The sequence below is a fragment of the Notamacropus eugenii genome, chromosome 4 (genome assembly GCF_028372415.1).
Source record: "Notamacropus eugenii isolate mMacEug1 chromosome 4, mMacEug1.pri_v2, whole genome shotgun sequence".
NCBI classification, from domain to species: Eukaryota; Metazoa; Chordata; class Mammalia; order Diprotodontia; family Macropodidae; genus Notamacropus; species Notamacropus eugenii.
In genome coordinates, this window is record NC_092875.1 from 69,967,981 (window position 1) to 69,989,476 (window position 21,496).

Below are 21,496 nucleotides of genomic sequence, written 5' to 3' on the forward strand. Positions count from 1 at the left end.
GGAAGGAGAGCGAGCAGTGGAGCTTGGAGAGGGAGGGGGGGGGGGGTTGTCATTCCGCAAAGGGAAGGAGCCTTGCAGAGAGGAGATGAGGGTGACTGTGAGGGTGATTCCCACGCACCCGTCGCCCGCAGACCCCACACACCGCAGGCACCGCCACGCGCACCAACCAATCCCCTCTTTTAGACACAGGACTGTCCAGCAGGAGCCCAGGCGGAGCAGCTACCGGGGATGTCTCCCCTGCAAGCAGAGAGCCCACGGAGCCCACCAGCCTGCCGGTGGTGGTGGCATCCACCACGGGAAGCTCGACTTTCAGGACGCCAGCTGTGAGCGTCCCCGCAGGCACAGCTCTTGGCTCCGCCTCCGCTCAGCCCAGCAGCCTCGCTGCGGGTTCTGCTGCAGGGAGCCAAGCTGTGGAGACACCCTCGACGACCGTGTCCTCTGTGGCAGGGGCTCCTACTTCGCCTGAGCCTTCTGCTGGCGTGACCGTGGCCACCGTCCCAGTTGGTCCCACTGCAGGGGAGTTCCCAGGCACCCCAGGCTCCAGTGCTTCCCCAGACACCGGCCCACAAGGGACAATTTCGTCCCTTCTGCCCCTGGCCACGTCTAGTCCAGTCAGCACAACAGGGGCAGAGCCTGACGCCACCAGGCGCGCAGAGACTGCTGCAGGTGACGCCTTCCACACAGGCACCTCTGCTTCGGAGCGAGCAAGCAGCCAGACACCTGCTCCGTCTGCGTCTGAGCCAGTCTCCAATAGCCAAGTCACGGAGATACTGCCCATTTCCATCGGTACCCACGCAGGGCCTTCCACCGTCCCCGGGACGCCTGAGGCCCAGACGGGGACTGAGGCCAGCTCCTCTGGGCTGCCTTTGACTACTATGAGCAAGACTGTACCTTCGGTAGGAGGAGGCCCCAGTACAGCTGTTGCGCCCGTGGCAGGGACCAGAGAGATCAGGACTGTATCCAGCAGCGTCTCTGAGCTGACGGGCGCGGAGCACATCACTCCCCGACAGCCCACCAGTAACAAAGGGCCAGCGCAGACTCCCTGGACAGACGGAGTGGCCTCCTCTGGTTCCCCGAGTGTGAGAGAGGAGCCAGGCTATTCCACCACTCTCCTAGTCCCCTCTGCCTCCTTGGACGTGACGAGTCCTGTTACCGTGAGTGGGCAGCAGAACACAGACACTCCGTCTCCACCTCCAGTCACAAAGGGGCCTCGGCATCCTGAGAATGCGGCTGGCCCCCTGGCCTCCACTGAAGGCTTCCTCCCCAGCGCCGGCACCAAGTCACGTGCAAATGTGGCCTCCACCTCCGTGCCAATGGCTGAGCCAACTTCAGCGGGTGGCCCTCAAGGCTCCGAGAAGAGCACGCGTCCAGGGGACTCCTTAGACTCTCCTGACACCACAGTTGGCCAAGTGGCTCGTACACCTGGAGGACCTACCACTGACTCACTTGTGGACGCCACCTTAAGCCCCAGCTCAGGTGTTCCAACAGCCAGCGTTGGAGCCGAGACATCCTCCCACCTGGAGACAATGACCATAGCTGCAGCCTCCCCTCATAGCGTGCCCGTGGCTGGCACGGAGGAATCTCCAACTGGCCCCTGGTTTTCCACCCCAGCTGACGCAGCCATGAGCATGCTAAGCACGGGGCTTACGTGGCTCTGGACTCCCACCCCAGCCACCCCTGAAGCCTCCTCAGGGAGCCAGCCCGTGGGCGATGCCATGAGTTCAGCTGTCCCAGGCACTGAGGGGCCAAATGTGCCTCCCAGCAGCAAACGCCCAGATACCCTACCCACCTCTCTTCCTTCTGCCCAACATCGTGAGAGCCCAACTTCGGGAGGAGGGGCTCGCCCAGATGCGTCAGTGGCCACATCTCTGCCTCTAGGATCCACGTCTTCGGACACCGATACCGCAGCCCCAGCTTCACCTTCCGCAGCTGTTAGCTCATCCTGGGAGTGGAGCAGAGCCCATGTGGCGCTGCCTACTGGCTCCGAAACCAGCTCACTTCTCCCCTTGACCACTGACTCCCTACTGGAAGCATCAACCAGACATGTCCCCTCTACCGTGACGGGAGGGAGCCCTGAAGGGGGCTGGAGCCAAGAGCCCAGCACCAGCGTGGGAGAGACCGCAGCCTCCTCAAAGGAGGCCGCACCCACAGGGACGCCTCCTTTTTCTCAGGAGGTGTCCGTTGCTGGGGGCACAGAGGCCTCCGCAGTCTCAAGGTCTCCCGCGGGCACATCAAGTCCCCCCGTCACTGACCTGCCAACAGTGACTGAAACCACGTCGCCTTTAGGACGTGGCACACTTGGCCAAGCCGGATCCTCGTCTCCTCTTTCCTCCGTTGCCTGGCGCAGCCCTTCATCCGTCTCCCCCACGTCCGGATCAGAGAGGAGCGGAGCTTCTCCTCCCAGCACCACCTCTGCGAGACCCACAGGGCTCATGACAGTTGTCTCACCAGCCGGGGCAGCCACCCATTTAGCTCCTGATGCGTCCTCCTTCTCAGAGAAGACCAGTGGAGAAAGTGGTTCCAGTTCAGCTGCCCCTCTAGGCACCGGACTGCCCGGCTTCACTGGTTCCGTTACTGGGCCAGGGGCCGCTGGGACTCCAGAGGAGACGAGCCCTGAGGGCCCAGGCCTGGCCACACCCGCAGGGCGTGGCCGCACCCTCAGCCCCCCCATGACTGCGACCCCACTTTCCAGCACCGCACACGCTGGCTCACGGACAACTTCGCCTACCACTTCGCTCAGCCCACCAGTGGCGGCGGACAGCAGCAGCATTCCCAGTCTGCTGGACGCCACCTCTGCTGGGGCCGCCAGCCTTGCCCATGCCTCGGAGCCAGGTACTCCAGGCCTGTCAAGACCCAGCCCAGACTCCTCTGCCGTGTTTACCCAATCGCCAGGCTGGACAACCACCTTCTCCCCTGGCACGGCCGCGTCCTCTGGGTCCCCATGGACGTTTCCCACCACCACTGGGTCAGAGCAGAACACGGAAGGTAGAACGACCAGGCCGTTCGCCCCATCTTCAGTGGACACGGAGACCGCGTGGACATCTGCCCCTTCCCACTCTGAGACCCATCTCCCAGCGGATCTCACTTCTCCATCGGGTACGGTCTTTGGTGCAGTCCCTGGTCCTTCCACCTCCTTCTTCCCCTGTGGAGGATGCAGTTTTTAGTGGGCGGGTTGATTCATTCCGGCCTCACTGTGGGAAGCAGCCATGTGTAGTTCAGAGGGAAGGCTTGCCATGCCCTGAGAGTTCCTGCTCAGGGCTTCTGTCATTCTCTGCTCGAGAGCTCTGGGTTCCAGGGGTCATTCGAGTTCTCTGACCTTTGTGCAGGGGGAGCCTTGTAGCGCTCCGCGGCTGAAATGACCCTTGCCACCCTCTGGGCAGAGATGGCTTGTCCTCATGGCTGTCAGGAGCTTTCGGTAGCATGTAGAATTGGGCTGTGGAGCGCGGGACCCCTCAACCAGGGCTGGGAAGGGAAGGCGTGACCCAGGACACACAGGTGATCTCCAGGGATCTTCTCGTGTTGCCTCCCACGTGCTGGGTCTCCCTGCGAGTTCTAGAGTAAGTGCGCAATCCGTGTTCGCCGAGTGACGGATCGACTGACTTCCTGTCTTTATAGGAACTGGCCAGAGCCTCGGTCCCAGCACCCACCTTGCAGACCTAACGTCACAGGAAGGTACGAGATCTCCATTCAGTGAGTCCTCAGTGCCCACCACAACTGCTGTCGCTTCAGGTGAGTAAGAGTTGGCCCCCTGCTGTCCTCCATCTCACGGAAATCTCATGTCCTTTTCTTGGGTCTTGATGTCTGGGCGTGCTATTCAATTTCTGGGAACATTTTCATTCTTTATTCCTCGGTTTCCCTCTTTCGGCGTTTCTTTCCCTACGCGTCTATTCCTTCGTGATGGAAAGCAGCGACTCCTTTTGCATTGGGCAGTGGTGGAGAAGGAAGTGATTTTTGCAGGGCTTGCCTTCGGCTGCATTTTGGGAAGGTGCACGGGGGTGAGGAGACGGCAACCACCAGGCTTCCCGGGATGAGGCAGAGGAAGTGGATGGCAGGGGGTGGTCTGAGCAGCTGAGACGTGACCGAGAGCACAATGAAGAGAGGGTGGGGCAAACTTAAGAGACAGACTCCCAGGCTTAGCCCTCTCCATGGTGGCGTGCTTCGGCCTCAGAGGTGAGCTCTGTGGCAGGGAGCTTTGAGTGGTGAAGGTTCTTGTCCCGTCGGGGGAGGTGCCCATGGTGCCCGGCGGAAGGAGAGCGAGCAGTGGAGCTTGGAGAGGGAGGGGGGGGGGGTTGTCATTCCGCAAAGGGAAGGAGCCTTGCAGAGAGGAGATGAGGGTGACTGTGAGGGTGATTCCCACGCACCCGTCGCCCGCAGACCCCACACACCGCAGGCACCGCCACGCGCACCAACCAATCCCCTCTTTTAGACACAGGACTGTCCAGCAGGAGCCCAGGCGGAGCAGCTACCGGGGATGTCTCCCCTGCAAGCAGAGAGCCCACGGAGCCCACCAGCCTGCCGGTGGTGGTGGCATCCACCACGGGAAGCTCGACTTTCAGGACGCCAGCTGTGAGCGTCCCCGCAGGCACAGCTCTTGGCTCCGCCTCCGCTCAGCCCAGCAGCCTCGCTGCGGGTTCTGCTGCAGGGAGCCAAGCTGTGGAGACACCCTCGACGACCGTGTCCTCTGTGGCAGGGGCTCCTACTTCGCCTGAGCCTTCTGCTGGCGTGACCGTGGCCACCGTCCCAGTTGGTCCCACTGCAGGGGAGTTCCCAGGCACCCCAGGCTCCAGTGCTTCCCCAGACACCGGCCCACAAGGGACAATTTCGTCCCTTCTGCCCCTGGCCACGTCTAGTCCAGTCAGCACAACAGGGGCAGAGCCTGACGCCACCAGGCGCGCAGAGACTGCTGCAGGTGACGCCTTCCACACAGGCACCTCTGCTTCGGAGCGAGCAAGCAGCCAGACACCTGCTCCGTCTGCGTCTGAGCCAGTCTCCAATAGCCAAGTCACGGAGATACTGCCCATTTCCATCGGTACCCACGCAGGGCCTTCCACCGTCCCCGGGACGCCTGAGGCCCAGACGGGGACTGAGGCCAGCTCCTCTGGGCTGCCTTTGACTACTATGAGCAAGACTGTACCTTCGGTAGGAGGAGGCCCCAGTACAGCTGTTGCGCCCGTGGCAGGGACCAGAGAGATCAGGACTGTATCCAGCAGCGTCTCTGAGCTGACGGGCGCGGAGCACATCACTCCCCGACAGCCCACCAGTAACAAAGGGCCAGCGCAGACTCCCTGGACAGACGGAGTGGCCTCCTCTGGTTCCCCGAGTGTGAGAGAGGAGCCAGGCTATTCCACCACTCTCCTAGTCCCCTCTGCCTCCTTGGACGTGACGAGTCCTGTTACCGTGAGTGGGCAGCAGAACACAGACACTCCGTCTCCACCTCCAGTCACAAAGGGGCCTCGGCATCCTGAGAATGCGGCTGGCCCCCTGGCCTCCACTGAAGGCTTCCATTCCAGCGCCGGCACCAAGTCACGTGCAAATGTGGCCTCCACCTCCGTGCCAATGGCTGAGCCAACTTCAGCGGGTGGCCCTCAAGGCTCCGAGAAGAGCACGCGTCCAGGGGACTCCTTAGACTCTCCTGACACCACAGTTGGCCAAGTGGCTCGTACACCTGGAGGACCTACCACTGACTCACTTGTGGACGCCACCTTAAGCCCCAGCTCAGGTGTTCCAACAGCCAGCGTTGGAGCCGAGACATCCTCCCACCTGGAGACAATGACCATAGCTGCAGCCTCCCCTCATAGCGTGCCCGTGGCTGGCACGGAGGAATCTCCAACTGGCCCCTGGTTTTCCACCCCAGCTGACGCAGCCATGAGCATGCTAAGCACGGGGCTTACGTGGCTCTGGACTCCCACCCCAGCCACCCCTGAAGCCTCCTCAGGGAGCCAGCCCGTGGGCGATGCCATGAGTTCAGCTGTCCCAGGCACTGAGGGGCCAAATGTGCCTCCCAGCAGCAAACGCCCAGATACCCTACCCACCTCTCTTCCTTCTGCCCAACATCGTGAGAGCCCAACTTCGGGAGGAGGGGCTCGCCCAGATGCGTCAGTGGCCACATCTCTGCCTCTAGGATCCACGTCTTCGGACACCGATACCGCAGCCCCAGCTTCACCTTCCGCAGCTGTTAGCTCATCCTGGGAGTGGAGCAGAGCCCATGTGGCGCTGCCTACTGGCTCCGAAACCAGCTCACTTCTCCCCTTGACCACTGACTCCCTACTGGAAGCATCAACCAGACATGTCCCCTCTACCGTGACGGGAGGGAGCCCTGAAGGGGGCTGGAGCCAAGAGCCCAGCACCAGCGTGGGAGAGACCGCAGCCTCCTCAAAGGAGGCCGCACCCACAGGGACGCCTCCTTTTTCTCAGGAGGTGTCCGTTGCTGGGGGCACAGAGGCCTCCGCAGGCTCAAGGTCTCCCGCGGGCACATCAAGTCCCCCCGTCACTGACCTGCCAACAGTGACTGAAACCACGTCGCCTTTAGGACGTGGCACACTTGGCCAAGCCGGATCCTCGTCTCCTCTTTCCTCCGTTGCCTGGCGCAGCCCTTCATCCGTCTCCCCCACGTCCGGATCAGAGAGGAGCGGAGCTTCTCCTCCCAGCACCACCTCTGCGAGACCCACAGGGCTCATGACAGTTGTCTCACCAGCCGGGGCAGCCACCCATTTAGCTCCTGATGCGTCCTCCTTCTCAGAGAAGACCAGTGGAGAAAGTGGTTCCAGTTCAGCTGCCCCTCTAGGCACCGGACTGCCCGGCTTCACTGGTTCCGTTACTGGGCCAGGGGCCGCTGGGACTCCAGAGGAGACGAGCCCTGAGGGCCCAGGCCTGGCCACACCCGCAGGGCGTGGCCGCACCCTCAGCCCCCCCATGACTGCGACCCCACTTTCCAGCACCGCACACGCTGGCTCACGGACAACTTCGCCTACCACTTCGCTCAGCCCACCAGTGGCGGCGGACAGCAGCAGCATTCCCAGTCTGCTGGACGCCACCTCTGCTGGGGCCGCCAGCCTTGCCCATGCCTCGGAGCCAGGTACTCCAGGCCTGTCAAGACCCAGCCCAGACTCCTCTGCCGTGTTTACCCAATCGCCAGGCTGGACAACCACCTTCTCCCCTGGCACGGCCGCGTCCTCTGGGTCCCCATGGACGTTTCCCACCACCACTGGGTCAGAGCAGAACACGGAAGGTAGAACGACCAGGCCGTTCGCCCCATCTTCAGTGGACACGGAGACCGCGTGGACATCTGCCCCTTCCCACTCTGAGACCCATCTCCCAGCGGATCTCACTTCTCCATCGGGTACGGTCTTTGGTGCAGTCCCTGGTCCTTCCACCTCCTTCTTCCCCTGTGGAGGATGCAGTTTTTAGTGGGCGGGTTGATTCATTCCGGCCTCACTGTGGGAAGCAGCCATGTGTAGTTCAGAGGGAAGGCTTGCCATGCCCTGAGAGTTCCTGCTCAGGGCTTCTGTCATTCTCTGCTCGAGAGCTCTGGGTTCCAGGGGTCATTCGAGTTCTCTGACCTTTGTGCAGGGGGAGCCTTGTAGCGCTCCGCGGCTGAAATGACCCTTGCCACCCTCTGGGCAGAGATGGCTTGTCCTCATGGCTGTCAGGAGCTTTCGGTAGCATGTAGAATTGGGCTGTGGAGCGCGGGACCCCTCAACCAGGGCTGGGAAGGGAAGGCGTGACCCAGGACACACAGGTGATCTCCAGGGATCTTCTCGTGTTGCCTCCCACGTGCTGGGTCTCCCTGCGAGTTCTAGAGTAAGTGCGCAATCCGTGTTCGCCGAGTGACGGATCGACTGACTTCCTGTCTTTATAGGAACTGGCCAGAGCCTCGGTCCCAGCACCCACCTTGCAGACCTAACGTCACAGGAAGGTACGAGATCTCCATTCAGTGAGTCCTCAGTGCCCACCACAACTGCTGTCGCTTCAGGTGAGTAAGAGTTGGCCCCCTGCTGTCCTCCATCTCACGGAAATCTCATGTCCTTTTCTTGGGTCTTGATGTCTGGGCGTGCTATTCAATTTCTGGGAACATTTTCATTCTTTATTCCTCGGTTTCCCTCTTTCGGCGTTTCTTTCCCTACGCGTCTATTCCTTCGTGATGGAAAGCAGCGACTCCTTTTGCATTGGGCAGTGGTGGAGAAGGAAGTGATTTTTGCAGGGCTTGCCTTGGGCTGCATTTTGGGAAGGTGCACGGGGGTGAGGAGACGGCAACCACCAGGCTTCCCGGGATGAGGCAGAGGAAGTGGATGGCAGGGGGTGGTCTGAGCAGCTGAGACGTGACCGAGAGCACAATGAAGAGAGGGTGGGGCAAACTTAAGAGACAGACTCCCAGGCTTAGCCCTCTCCATGGTGGCGTGCTTCGGCCTCAGAGGTGAGCTCTGTGGCAGGGAGCTTTGAGTGGTGAAGGTTCTTGTCCCGTCGGGGGAGGTGCCCATGGTGCCCGGCGGAAGGAGAGCGAGCAGTGGAGCTTGGAGAGGGAGGGGGGGGGGGTTGTCATTCCGCAAAGGGAAGGAGCCTTGCAGAGAGGAGATGAGGGTGACTGTGAGGGTGATTCCCACGCACCCGTCGCCCGCAGACCCCACACACCGCAGGCACCGCCACGCGCACCAACCAATCCCCTCTTTTAGACACAGGACTGTCCAGCAGGAGCCCAGGCGGAGCAGCTACCGGGGATGTCTCCCCTGCAAGCAGAGAGCCCACGGAGCCCACCAGCCTGCCGGTGGTGGTGGCATCCACCACGGGAAGCTCGACTTTCAGGACGCCAGCTGTGAGCGTCCCCGCAGGCACAGCTCTTGGCTCCGCCTCCGCTCAGCCCAGCAGCCTCGCTGCGGGTTCTGCTGCAGGGAGCCAAGCTGTGGAGACACCCTCGACGACCGTGTCCTCTGTGGCAGGGGCTCCTACTTCGCCTGAGCCTTCTGCTGGCGTGACCGTGGCCACCGTCCCAGTTGGTCCCACTGCAGGGGAGTTCCCAGGCACCCCAGGCTCCAGTGCTTCCCCAGACACCGGCCCACAAGGGACAATTTCGTCCCTTCTGCCCCTGGCCACGTCTAGTCCAGTCAGCACAACAGGGGCAGAGCCTGACGCCACCAGGCGCGCAGAGACTGCTGCAGGTGACGCCTTCCACACAGGCACCTCTGCTTCGGAGCGAGCAAGCAGCCAGACACCTGCTCCGTCTGCGTCTGAGCCAGTCTCCAATAGCCAAGTCACGGAGATACTGCCCATTTCCATCGGTACCCACGCAGGGCCTTCCACCGTCCCCGGGACGCCTGAGGCCCAGACGGGGACTGAGGCCAGCTCCTCTGGGCTGCCTTTGACTACTATGAGCAAGACTGTACCTTCGGTAGGAGGAGGCCCCAGTACAGCTGTTGCGCCCGTGGCAGGGACCAGAGAGATCAGGACTGTATCCAGCAGCGTCTCTGAGCTGACGGGCGCGGAGCACATCACTCCCCGACAGCCCACCAGTAACAAAGGGCCAGCGCAGACTCCCTGGACAGACGGAGTGGCCTCCTCTGGTTCCCCGAGTGTGAGAGAGGAGCCAGGCTATTCCACCACTCTCCTAGTCCCCTCTGCCTCCTTGGACGTGACGAGTCCTGTTACCGTGAGTGGGCAGCAGAACACAGACACTCCGTCTCCACCTCCAGTCACAAAGGGGCCTCGGCATCCTGAGAATGCGGCTGGCCCCCTGGCCTCCACTGAAGGCTTCCTCCCCAGCGCCGGCACCAAGTCACGTGCAAATGTGGCCTCCACCTCCGTGCCAATGGCTGAGCCAACTTCAGCGGGTGGCCCTCAAGGCTCCGAGAAGAGCACGCGTCCAGGGGACTCCTTAGACTCTCCTGACACCACAGTTGGCCAAGTGGCTCGTACACCTGGAGGACCTACCACTGACTCACTTGTGGACGCCACCTTAAGCCCCAGCTCAGGTGTTCCAACAGCCAGCGTTGGAGCCGAGACATCCTCCCACCTGGAGACAATGACCATAGCTGCAGCCTCCCCTCATAGCGTGCCCGTGGCTGGCACGGAGGAATCTCCAACTGGCCCCTGGTTTTCCACCCCAGCTGACGCAGCCATGAGCATGCTAAGCACGGGGCTTACGTGGCTCTGGACTCCCACCCCAGCCACCCCTGAAGCCTCCTCAGGGAGCCAGCCCGTGGGCGATGCCATGAGTTCAGCTGTCCCAGGCACTGAGGGGCCAAATGTGCCTCCCAGCAGCAAACGCCCAGATACCCTACCCACCTCTCTTCCTTCTGCCCAACATCGTGAGAGCCCAACTTCGGGAGGAGGGGCTCGCCCAGATGCGTCAGTGGCCACATCTCTGCCTCTAGGATCCACGTCTTCGGACACCGATACCGCAGCCCCAGCTTCACCTTCCGCAGCTGTTAGCTCATCCTGGGAGTGGAGCAGAGCCCATGTGGCGCTGCCTACTGGCTCCGAAACCAGCTCACTTCTCCCCTTGACCACTGACTCCCTACTGGAAGCATCAACCAGACATGTCCCCTCTACCGTGACGGGAGGGAGCCCTGAAGGGGGCTGGAGCCAAGAGCCCAGCACCAGCGTGGGAGAGACCGCAGCCTCCTCAAAGGAGGCCGCACCCACAGGGACGCCTCCTTTTTCTCAGGAGGTGTCCGTTGCTGGGGGCACAGAGGCCTCCGCAGGCTCAAGGTCTCCCGCGGGCACATCAAGTCCCCCCGTCACTGACCTGCCAACAGTGACTGAAACCACGTCGCCTTTAGGACGTGGCACACTTGGCCAAGCCGGATCCTCGTCTCCTCTTTCCTCCGTTGCCTGGCGCAGCCCTTCATCCGTCTCCCCCACGTCCGGATCAGAGAGGAGCGGAGCTTCTCCTCCCAGCACCACCTCTGCGAGACCCACAGGGCTCATGACAGTTGTCTCACCAGCCGGGGCAGCCACCCATTTAGCTCCTGATGCGTCCTCCTTCTCAGAGAAGACCAGTGGAGAAAGTGGTTCCAGTTCAGCTGCCCCTCTAGGCACCGGACTGCCCGGCTTCACTGGTTCCGTTACTGGGCCAGGGGCCGCTGGGACTCCAGAGGAGACGAGCCCTGAGGGCCCAGGCCTGGCCACACCCGCAGGGCGTGGCCGCACCCTCAGCCCCCCCATGACTGCGACCCCACTTTCCAGCACCGCACACGCTGGCTCACGGACAACTTCGCCTACCACTTCGCTCAGCCCACCAGTGGCGGCGGACAGCAGCAGCATTCCCAGTCTGCTGGACGCCACCTCTGCTGGGGCCGCCAGCCTTGCCCATGCCTCGGAGCCAGGTACTCCAGGCCTGTCAAGACCCAGCCCAGACTCCTCTGCCGTGTTTACCCAATCGCCAGGCTGGACAACCACCTTCTCCCCTGGCACGGCCGCGTCCTCTGGGTCCCCATGGACGTTTCCCACCACCACTGGGTCAGAGCAGAACACGGAAGGTAGAACGACCAGGCCGTTCGCCCCATCTTCAGTGGACACGGAGACCGCGTGGACATCTGCCCCTTCCCACTCTGAGACCCATCTCCCAGCGGATCTCACTTCTCCATCGGGTACGGTCTTTGGTGCAGTCCCTGGTCCTTCCACCTCCTTCTTCCCCTGTGGAGGATGCAGTTTTTAGTGGGCGGGTTGATTCATTCCGGCCTCACTGTGGGAAGCAGCCATGTGTAGTTCAGAGGGAAGGCTTGCCATGCCCTGAGAGTTCCTGCTCAGGGCTTCTGTCATTCTCTGCTCGAGAGCTCTGGGTTCCAGGGGTCATTCGAGTTCTCTGACCTTTGTGCAGGGGGAGCCTTGTAGCGCTCCGCGGCTGAAATGACCCTTGCCACCCTCTGGGCAGAGATGGCTTGTCCTCATGGCTGTCAGGAGCTTTCGGTAGCATGTAGAATTGGGCTGTGGAGCGCGGGACCCCTCAACCAGGGCTGGGAAGGGAAGGCGTGACCCAGGACACACAGGTGATCTCCAGGGATCTTCTCGTGTTGCCTCCCACGTGCTGGGTCTCCCTGCGAGTTCTAGAGTAAGTGCGCAATCCGTGTTCGCCGAGTGACGGATCGACTGACTTCCTGTCTTTATAGGAACTGGCCAGAGCCTCGGTCCCAGCACCCACCTTGCAGACCTAACGTCACAGGAAGGTACGAGATCTCCATTCAGTGAGTCCTCAGTGCCCACCACAACTGCTGTCGCTTCAGGTGAGTAAGAGTTGGCCCCCTGCTGTCCTCCATCTCACGGAAATCTCATGTCCTTTTCTTGGGTCTTGATGTCTGGGCGTGCTATTCAATTTCTGGGAACATTTTCATTCTTTATTCCTCGGTTTCCCTCTTTCGGCGTTTCTTTCCCTACGCGTCTATTCCTTCGTGATGGAAAGCAGCGACTCCTTTTGCATTGGGCAGTGGTGGAGAAGGAAGTGATTTTTGCAGGGCTTGCCTTGGGCTGCATTTTGGGAAGGTGCACGGGGGTGAGGAGACGGCAACCACCAGGCTTCCCGGGATGAGGCAGAGGAAGTGGATGGCAGGGGGTGGTCTGAGCAGCTGAGACGTGACCGAGAGCACAATGAAGAGAGGGTGGGGCAAACTTAAGAGACAGACTCCCAGGCTTAGCCCTCTCCATGGTGGCGTGCTTCGGCCTCAGAGGTGAGCTCTGTGGCAGGGAGCTTTGAGTGGTGAAGGTTCTTGTCCCGTCGGGGGAGGTGCCCATGGTGCCCGGCGGAAGGAGAGCGAGCAGTGGAGCTTGGAGAGGGAGGGGGGGGGGGTTGTCATTCCGCAAAGGGAAGGAGCCTTGCAGAGAGGAGATGAGGGTGACTGTGAGGGTGATTCCCACGCACCCGTCGCCCGCAGACCCCACACACCGCAGGCACCGCCACGCGCACCAACCAATCCCCTCTTTTAGACACAGGACTGTCCAGCAGGAGCCCAGGCGGAGCAGCTACCGGGGATGTCTCCCCTGCAAGCAGAGAGCCCACGGAGCCCACCAGCCTGCCGGTGGTGGTGGCATCCACCACGGGAAGCTCGACTTTCAGGACGCCAGCTGTGAGCGTCCCCGCAGGCACAGCTCTTGGCTCCGCCTCCGCTCAGCCCAGCAGCCTCGCTGCGGGTTCTGCTGCAGGGAGCCAAGCTGTGGAGACACCCTCGACGACCGTGTCCTCTGTGGCAGGGGCTCCTACTTCGCCTGAGCCTTCTGCTGGCGTGACCGTGGCCACCGTCCCAGTTGGTCCCACTGCAGGGGAGTTCCCAGGCACCCCAGGCTCCAGTGCTTCCCCAGACACCGGCCCACAAGGGACAATTTCGTCCCTTCTGCCCCTGGCCACGTCTAGTCCAGTCAGCACAACAGGGGCAGAGCCTGACGCCACCAGGCGCGCAGAGACTGCTGCAGGTGACGCCTTCCACACAGGCACCTCTGCTTCGGAGCGAGCAAGCAGCCAGACACCTGCTCCGTCTGCGTCTGAGCCAGTCTCCAATAGCCAAGTCACGGAGATACTGCCCATTTCCATCGGTACCCACGCAGGGCCTTCCACCGTCCCCGGGACGCCTGAGGCCCAGACGGGGACTGAGGCCAGCTCCTCTGGGCTGCCTTTGACTACTATGAGCAAGACTGTACCTTCGGTAGGAGGAGGCCCCAGTACAGCTGTTGCGCCCGTGGCAGGGACCAGAGAGATCAGGACTGTATCCAGCAGCGTCTCTGAGCTGACGGGCGCGGAGCACATCACTCCCCGACAGCCCACCAGTAACAAAGGGCCAGCGCAGACTCCCTGGACAGACGGAGTGGCCTCCTCTGGTTCCCCGAGTGTGAGAGAGGAGCCAGGCTATTCCACCACTCTCCTAGTCCCCTCTGCCTCCTTGGACGTGACGAGTCCTGTTACCGTGAGTGGGCAGCAGAACACAGACACTCCGTCTCCACCTCCAGTCACAAAGGGGCCTCGGCATCCTGAGAATGCGGCTGGCCCCCTGGCCTCCACTGAAGGCTTCCTCCCCAGCGCCGGCACCAAGTCACGTGCAAATGTGGCCTCCACCTCCGTGCCAATGGCTGAGCCAACTTCAGCGGGTGGCCCTCAAGGCTCCGAGAAGAGCACGCGTCCAGGGGACTCCTTAGACTCTCCTGACACCACAGTTGGCCAAGTGGCTCGTACACCTGGAGGACCTACCACTGACTCACTTGTGGACGCCACCTTAAGCCCCAGCTCAGGTGTTCCAACAGCCAGCGTTGGAGCCGAGACATCCTCCCACCTGGAGACAATGACCATAGCTGCAGCCTCCCCTCATAGCGTGCCCGTGGCTGGCACGGAGGAATCTCCAACTGGCCCCTGGTTTTCCACCCCAGCTGACGCAGCCATGAGCATGCTAAGCACGGGGCTTACGTGGCTCTGGACTCCCACCCCAGCCACCCCTGAAGCCTCCTCAGGGAGCCAGCCCGTGGGCGATGCCATGAGTTCAGCTGTCCCAGGCACTGAGGGGCCAAATGTGCCTCCCAGCAGCAAACGCCCAGATACCCTACCCACCTCTCTTCCTTCTGCCCAACATCGTGAGAGCCCAACTTCGGGAGGAGGGGCTCGCCCAGATGCGTCAGTGGCCACATCTCTGCCTCTAGGATCCACGTCTTCGGACACCGATACCGCAGCCCCAGCTTCACCTTCCGCAGCTGTTAGCTCATCCTGGGAGTGGAGCAGAGCCCATGTGGCGCTGCCTACTGGCTCCGAAACCAGCTCACTTCTCCCCTTGACCACTGACTCCCTACTGGAAGCATCAACCAGACATGTCCCCTCTACCGTGACGGGAGGGAGCCCTGAAGGGGGCTGGAGCCAAGAGCCCAGCACCAGCGTGGGAGAGACCGCAGCCTCCTCAAAGGAGGCCGCACCCACAGGGACGCCTCCTTTTTCTCAGGAGGTGTCCGTTGCTGGGGGCACAGAGGCCTCCGCAGGCTCAAGGTCTCCCGCGGGCACATCAAGTCCCCCCGTCACTGACCTGCCAACAGTGACTGAAACCACGTCGCCTTTAGGACGTGGCACACTTGGCCAAGCCGGATCCTCGTCTCCTCTTTCCTCCGTTGCCTGGCGCAGCCCTTCATCCGTCTCCCCCACGTCCGGATCAGAGAGGAGCGGAGCTTCTCCTCCCAGCACCACCTCTGCGAGACCCACAGGGCTCATGACAGTTGTCTCACCAGCCGGGGCAGCCACCCATTTAGCTCCTGATGCGTCCTCCTTCTCAGAGAAGACCAGTGGAGAAAGTGGTTCCAGTTCAGCTGCCCCTCTAGGCACCGGACTGCCCGGCTTCACTGGTTCCGTTACTGGGCCAGGGGCCGCTGGGACTCCAGAGGAGACGAGCCCTGAGGGCCCAGGCCTGGCCACACCCGCAGGGCGTGGCCGCACCCTCAGCCCCCCCATGACTGCGACCCCACTTTCCAGCACCGCACACGCTGGCTCACGGACAACTTCGCCTACCACTTCGCTCAGCCCACCAGTGGCGGCGGACAGCAGCAGCATTCCCAGTCTGCTGGACGCCACCTCTGCTGGGGCCGCCAGCCTTGCCCATGCCTCGGAGCCAGGTACTCCAGGCCTGTCAAGACCCAGCCCAGACTCCTCTGCCGTGTTTACCCAATCGCCAGGCTGGACAACCACCTTCTCCCCTGGCACGGCCGCGTCCTCTGGGTCCCCATGGACGTTTCCCACCACCACTGGGTCAGAGCAGAACACGGAAGGTAGAACGACCAGGCCGTTCGCCCCATCTTCAGTGGACACGGAGACCGCGTGGACATCTGCCCCTTCCCACTCTGAGACCCATCTCCCAGCGGATCTCACTTCTCCATCGGGTACGGTCTTTGGTGCAGTCCCTGGTCCTTCCACCTCCTTCTTCCCCTGTGGAGGATGCAGTTTTTAGTGGGCGGGTTGATTCATTCCGGCCTCACTGTGGGAAGCAGCCATGTGTAGTTCAGAGGGAAGGCTTGCCATGCCCTGAGAGTTCCTGCTCAGGGCTTCTGTCATTCTCTGCTCGAGAGCTCTGGGTTCCAGGGGTCATTCGAGTTCTCTGACCTTTGTGCAGGGGGAGCCTTGTAGCGCTCCGCGGCTGAAATGACCCTTGCCACCCTCTGGGCAGAGATGGCTTGTCCTCATGGCTGTCAGGAGCTTTCGGTAGCATGTAGAATTGGGCTGTGGAGCGCGGGACCCCTCAACCAGGGCTGGGAAGGGAAGGCGTGACCCAGGACACACAGGTGATCTCCAGGGATCTTCTCGTGTTGCCTCCCACGTGCTGGGTCTCCCTGCGAGTTCTAGAGTAAGTGCGCAATCCGTGTTCGCCGAGTGACGGATCGACTGACTTCCTGTCTTTATAGGAACTGGCCAGAGCCTCGGTCCCAGCACCCACCTTGCAGACCTAACGTCACAGGAAGGTACGAGATCTCCATTCAGTGAGTCCTCAGTGCCCACCACAACTGCTGTCGCTTCAGGTGAGTAAGAGTTGGCCCCCTGCTGTCCTCCATCTCACGGAAATCTCATGTCTTGATGTCTGGGCGTGCTATTCAATTTCTGGGAACATTTTCATTCTTTATTCCTCGGTTTCCCTCTTTCGGCGTTTCTTTCCCTACGCGTCTATTCCTTCGTGATGGAAAGCAGCGACTCCTTTTGCATTGGGCAGTGGTGGAGAAGGAAGTGATTTTTGCAGGGCTTGCCTTGGGCTGCATTTTGGGAAGGTGCACGGGGGTGAGGAGACGGCAACCACCAGGCTTCCCGGGATGAGGCAGAGGAAGTGGATGGCAGGGGGTGGTCTGAGCAGCTGAGACGTGACCGAGAGCACAATGAAGAGAGGGTGGGGCAAACTTAAGAGACAGACTCCCAGGCTTAGCCCTCTCCATGGTGGCGTGCTTCGGCCTCAGAGGTGAGCTCTGTGGCAGGGAGCTTTGAGTGGTGAAGGTTCTTGTCCCGTCGGGGGAGGTGCCCATGGTGCCCGGCGGAAGGAGAGCGAGCAGTGGAGCTTGGAGAGGGGGGGGGGGGGTTGTCATTCCGCAAAGGGAAGGAGCCTTGCAGAGAGGAGATGAGGGTGACTGTGAGGGTGATTCCCACGCACCCGTCGCCCGCAGACCCCACACACCGCAGGCACCGCCACGCGCACCAACCAATCCCCTCTTTTAGACACAGGACTGTCCAGCAGGAGCCCAGGCGGAGCAGCTACCGGGGATGTCTCCCCTGCAAGCAGAGAGCCCACGGAGCCCACCAGCCTGCCGGTGGTGGTGGCATCCACCACGGGAAGCTCGACTTTCAGGACGCCAGCTGTGAGCGTCCCCGCAGGCACAGCTCTTGGCTCCGCCTCCGCTCAGCCCAGCAGCCTCGCTGCGGGTTCTGCTGCAGGGAGCCAAGCTGTGGAGACACCCTCGACGACCGTGTCCTCTGTGGCAGGGGCTCCTACTTCGCCTGAGCCTTCTGCTGGCGTGACCGTGGCCACCGTCCCAGTTGGTCCCACTGCAGGGGAGTTCCCAGGCACCCCAGGCTCCAGTGCTTCCCCAGACACCGGCCCACAAGGGACAATTTCGTCCCTTCTGCCCCTGGCCACGTCTAGTCCAGTCAGCACAACAGGGGCAGAGCCTGACGCCACCAGGCGCGCAGAGACTGCTGCAGGTGACGCCTTCCACACAGGCACCTCTGCTTCGGAGCGAGCAAGCAGCCAGACACCTGCTCCGTCTGCGTCTGAGCCAGTCTCCAATAGCCAAGTCACGGAGATACTGCCCATTTCCATCGGTACCCACGCAGGGCCTTCCACCGTCCCCGGGACGCCTGAGGCCCAGACGGGGACTGAGGCCAGCTCCTCTGGGCTGCCTTTGACTACTATGAGCAAGACTGTACCTTCGGTAGGAGGAGGCCCCAGTACAGCTGTTGCGCCCGTGGCAGGGACCAGAGAGATCAGGACTGTATCCAGCAGCGTCTCTGAGCTGACGGGCGCGGAGCACATCACTCCCCGACAGCCCACCAGTAACAAAGGGCCAGCGCAGACTCCCTGGACAGACGGAGTGGCCTCCTCTGGTTCCCCGAGTGTGAGAGAGGAGCCAGGCTATTCCACCACTCTCCTAGTCCCCTCTGCCTCCTTGGACGTGACGAGTCCTGTTACCGTGAGTGGGCAGCAGAACACAGACACTCCGTCTCCACCTCCAGTCACAAAGGGGCCTCGGCATCCTGAGAATGCGGCTGGCCCCCTGGCCTCCACTGAAGGCTTCCTCCCCAGCGCCGGCACCAAGTCACGTGCAAATGTGGCCTCCACCTCCGTGCCAATGGCTGAGCCAACTTCAGCGGGTGGCCCTCAAGGCTCCGAGAAGAGCACGCGTCCAGGGGACTCCTTAGACTCTCCTGACACCACAGTTGGCCAAGTGGCTCGTACACCTGGAGGACCTACCACTGACTCACTTGTGGACGCCACCTTAAGCCCCAGCTCAGGTGTTCCAACAGCCAGCGTTGGAGCCGAGACATCCTCCCACCTGGAGACAATGACCATAGCTGCAGCCTCCCCTCATAGCGTGCCCGTGGCTGGCACGGAGGAATCTCCAACTGGCCCCTGGTTTTCCACCCCAGCTGACGCAGCCATGAGCATGCTAAGCACGGGGCTTACGTGGCTCTGGACTCCCACCCCAGCCACCCCTGAAGCCTCCTCAGGGAGCCAGCCCGTGGGCGATGCCATGAGTTCAGCTGTCCCAGGCACTGAGGGGCCAAATGTGCCTCCCAGCAGCAAACGCCCAGATACCCTACCCACCTCTCTTCCTTCTGCCCAACATCGTGAGAGCCCAACTTCGGGAGGAGGGGCTCGCCCAGATGCGTCAGTGGCCACATCTCTGCCTCTAGGATCCACGTCTTCGGACACCGATACCGCAGCCCCAGCTTCACCTTCCGCAGCTGTTAGCTCATCCTGGGAGTGGAGCAGAGCCCATGTGGCGCTGCCTACTGGCTCCGAAACCAGCTCACTTCTCCCCTTGACCACTGACTCCCTACTGGAAGCATCAACCAGACATGTCCCCTCTACCGTGACGGGAGGGAGCCCTGAAGGGGGCTGGAGCCAAGAGCCCAGCACCAGCGTGGGAGAGACCGCAGCCTCCTCAAAGGAGGCCGCACCCACAGGGACGCCTCCTTTTTCTCAGGAGGTGTCCGTTGCTGGGGGCACAGAGGCCTCCGCAGGCTCAAGGTCTCCCGCGGGCACATCAAGTCCCCCCGTCACTGACCTGCCAACAGTGACTGAAACCACGTCGCCTTTAGGACGTGGCACACTTGGCCAAGCCGGATCCTCGTCTCCTCTTTCCTCCGTTGCCTGGCGCAGCCCTTCATCCGTCTCCCCCACGTCCGGATCAGAGAGGAGCGGAGCTTCTCCTCCCAGCACCACCTCTGCGAGACCCACAGGGCTCATGACAGTTGTCTCACCAGTCGGGGCAGCCACCCATTTAGCTCCTGATGCGTCCTCCTTCTCAGAGAAGACCAGTGGAGAAAGTGGTTCCAGTTCAGCTGCCCCTCTAGGCACCGGACTGCCCGGCTTCACTGGTTCCGTTACTGGGCCAGGGGCCGCTGGGACTCCAGAGGAGACGAGCCCTGAGGGCCCAGGCCTGGCCACACCCGCAGGGCGTGGCCGCACCCTCAGCCCCCCCATGACTGCGACCCCACTTTCCAGCACCGCACACGCTGGCTCACGGACAACTTCGCCTACCACTTCGCTCAGCCCACCAGTGGCGGCGGACAGCAGCAGCATTCCCAGTCTGCTGGACGCCACCTCTGCTGGGGCCGCCAGCCTTGCCCATGCCTCGGAGCCAGGTACTCCAGGCCTGTCAAGACCCAGCCCAGACTCCTCTGCCGTGTTTACCCAATCGCCAGGCTGGACAACCACCTTCTCCCCTGGCACGGCCGCGTCCTCTGGGTCCCCATGGACGTTTCCCACCACCACTGGGTCAGAGCAGAACACGGAAGGTAGAACGACCAGGCCGTTCGCCCCATCTTCAGTGGACACGGAGACCGCGTGGACATCTGCCCCTTCCCACTCTGAGACCCATCTCCCAGCGGATCTCACTTCTCTTTCAGGTACAGTCCTTGGCGCTGACTCTTGTCATTCCACGCGATCCTAACCTACTCATTCCCTGGGTCCTTTTTCCTTTTGGTTTTGTGTTTTTTTTTTGACTTGTTCCTCATGGTGCCATATAGTTGTGTGTCTTTCATAGGAAGGAATGATTTGCTATTACGCTTCTCCCCAGACATTCCTTTATCATTCCATTGATAGCTTTCTCTTTGTCCCTCTCCATCTCCTGTCAATGAAACCACCTGTTTAGTCGCCGTCCATGAACTGACCTTTCCCTTTTTCTCGAGTCAAAATACATATCCATATTGTGATTCAGAGAGCATATAGAATTCGACTGTGAGGGGGAAGCTCCTTCTGAAATTGCTTGAAAAGCATGTTGTAACCAAATATATCAATGCTCTAGATGAGTATTTAGCAATCCTATAATGGTTTCCTGATGCCCTTTATCTGAGAGTTCTCTTTCTTGACTTTTGTCAGTGCACAAGAAGTGCTTCCTGAGTGATGGCTAGAGTGAGTTTCCATCTTTACAGGAAGTCATGAGAGCCTGTGTCTCCACACCCGCACTGTAGCCCTAATGTCACAAGAAAGTACCAAAACTGCAAACCGTGAGGCTTCGGTGTCCACCTCCAGTGTCAATGCTTCACTTTAATCAATTACTCCTCTGTTTGCATTGGTTCACAATTCTTTATCTTCCGCCACTTTCACATTTTGGAATTTCTTTATCCTGTGGATATTTGTCGTACTATTCTTGGGTCTTGAGATCTTTGCACACCATTTTCTATTCCTGGGGACGTTTCCTTTCTGTCTTTTTTCGTTTTCCCATAAGAAATTTTTCCCTTCTCATCTATGCCTTCATGATTTTATATCTACTCCCTTGCTTTGGGAAATCTTGGGGAATGCAAAGTTTTTTCATTGTTTCCCTAATCGTACGTTTCAGTAAGTCCTCAGGGGTAAGTTGATGGCAACCCCCAGTCTTCCCAGGATGACTCAGAGGAAATGGATTGCAGGGAGTGATCTGAGCATCTGAGAAGTGACTGAGAGCATGTTGAAGAGAGTTTGGGGCAAGCTTAGTGATAGAGTTCCAGACTTAGCCCTCTCCATAGTGGTGTGTGTCAAAATCATAGATGGGATCAGGCGCACAGCCTGTGGCCTCAAGCTTTTGCTGCTGCACGTTCTTGACCTGGTGGAGGTGCCATTGTATATGTTTCTGTGAGGGAGAGTGAGCAGTGGATCTTGGAGAGGGGAGTGTCATGTCCCATAATGAAGAATTCTTGCAGAGAGGAGATGAGGGTTATTTTGAGGGTGATTTCCATGCACCCTCCCAGACACTTCCACACCTCCCAACCAATCCCCTCTTTTAGCTACAGGTCTTCCCAGTAGAATCCCAATTTTAAAAGTTACTGGGGATCTCTTCCCTGCGATCAGAGAGGGCTTGGACCTACTAGCCC

General features: G+C 60.9%; 1 protein-coding gene across 10 annotated transcripts in view; it reads left to right on the plus strand.

The window, feature by feature from the left end:
* LOC140499854 (uncharacterized) overlaps positions 1-21,496 on the plus strand; it is a 262,845-nt gene that overhangs the window by 113,061 nt on the left and 128,288 nt on the right. For all 10 annotated transcript variants that reach the window (XM_072601753.1, XM_072601754.1, XM_072601752.1 and 7 more), the window contains 8 exons: positions 184-3,096; positions 3,616-3,729; positions 7,859-7,972; positions 8,670-11,582; positions 12,102-12,215; positions 12,913-15,825; positions 16,345-16,458; positions 17,141-20,053. In XM_072601753.1, the coding sequence (XP_072457854.1) occupies positions 184-3,096; positions 3,616-3,729; positions 7,859-7,972; positions 8,670-11,582; positions 12,102-12,215; positions 12,913-15,825; positions 16,345-16,458; positions 17,141-20,053 (12,108 nt within the window). The remainder of the gene's footprint in view (positions 1-183; positions 3,097-3,615; positions 3,730-7,858; positions 7,973-8,669; positions 11,583-12,101; positions 12,216-12,912; positions 15,826-16,344; positions 16,459-17,140; positions 20,054-21,496) is intronic.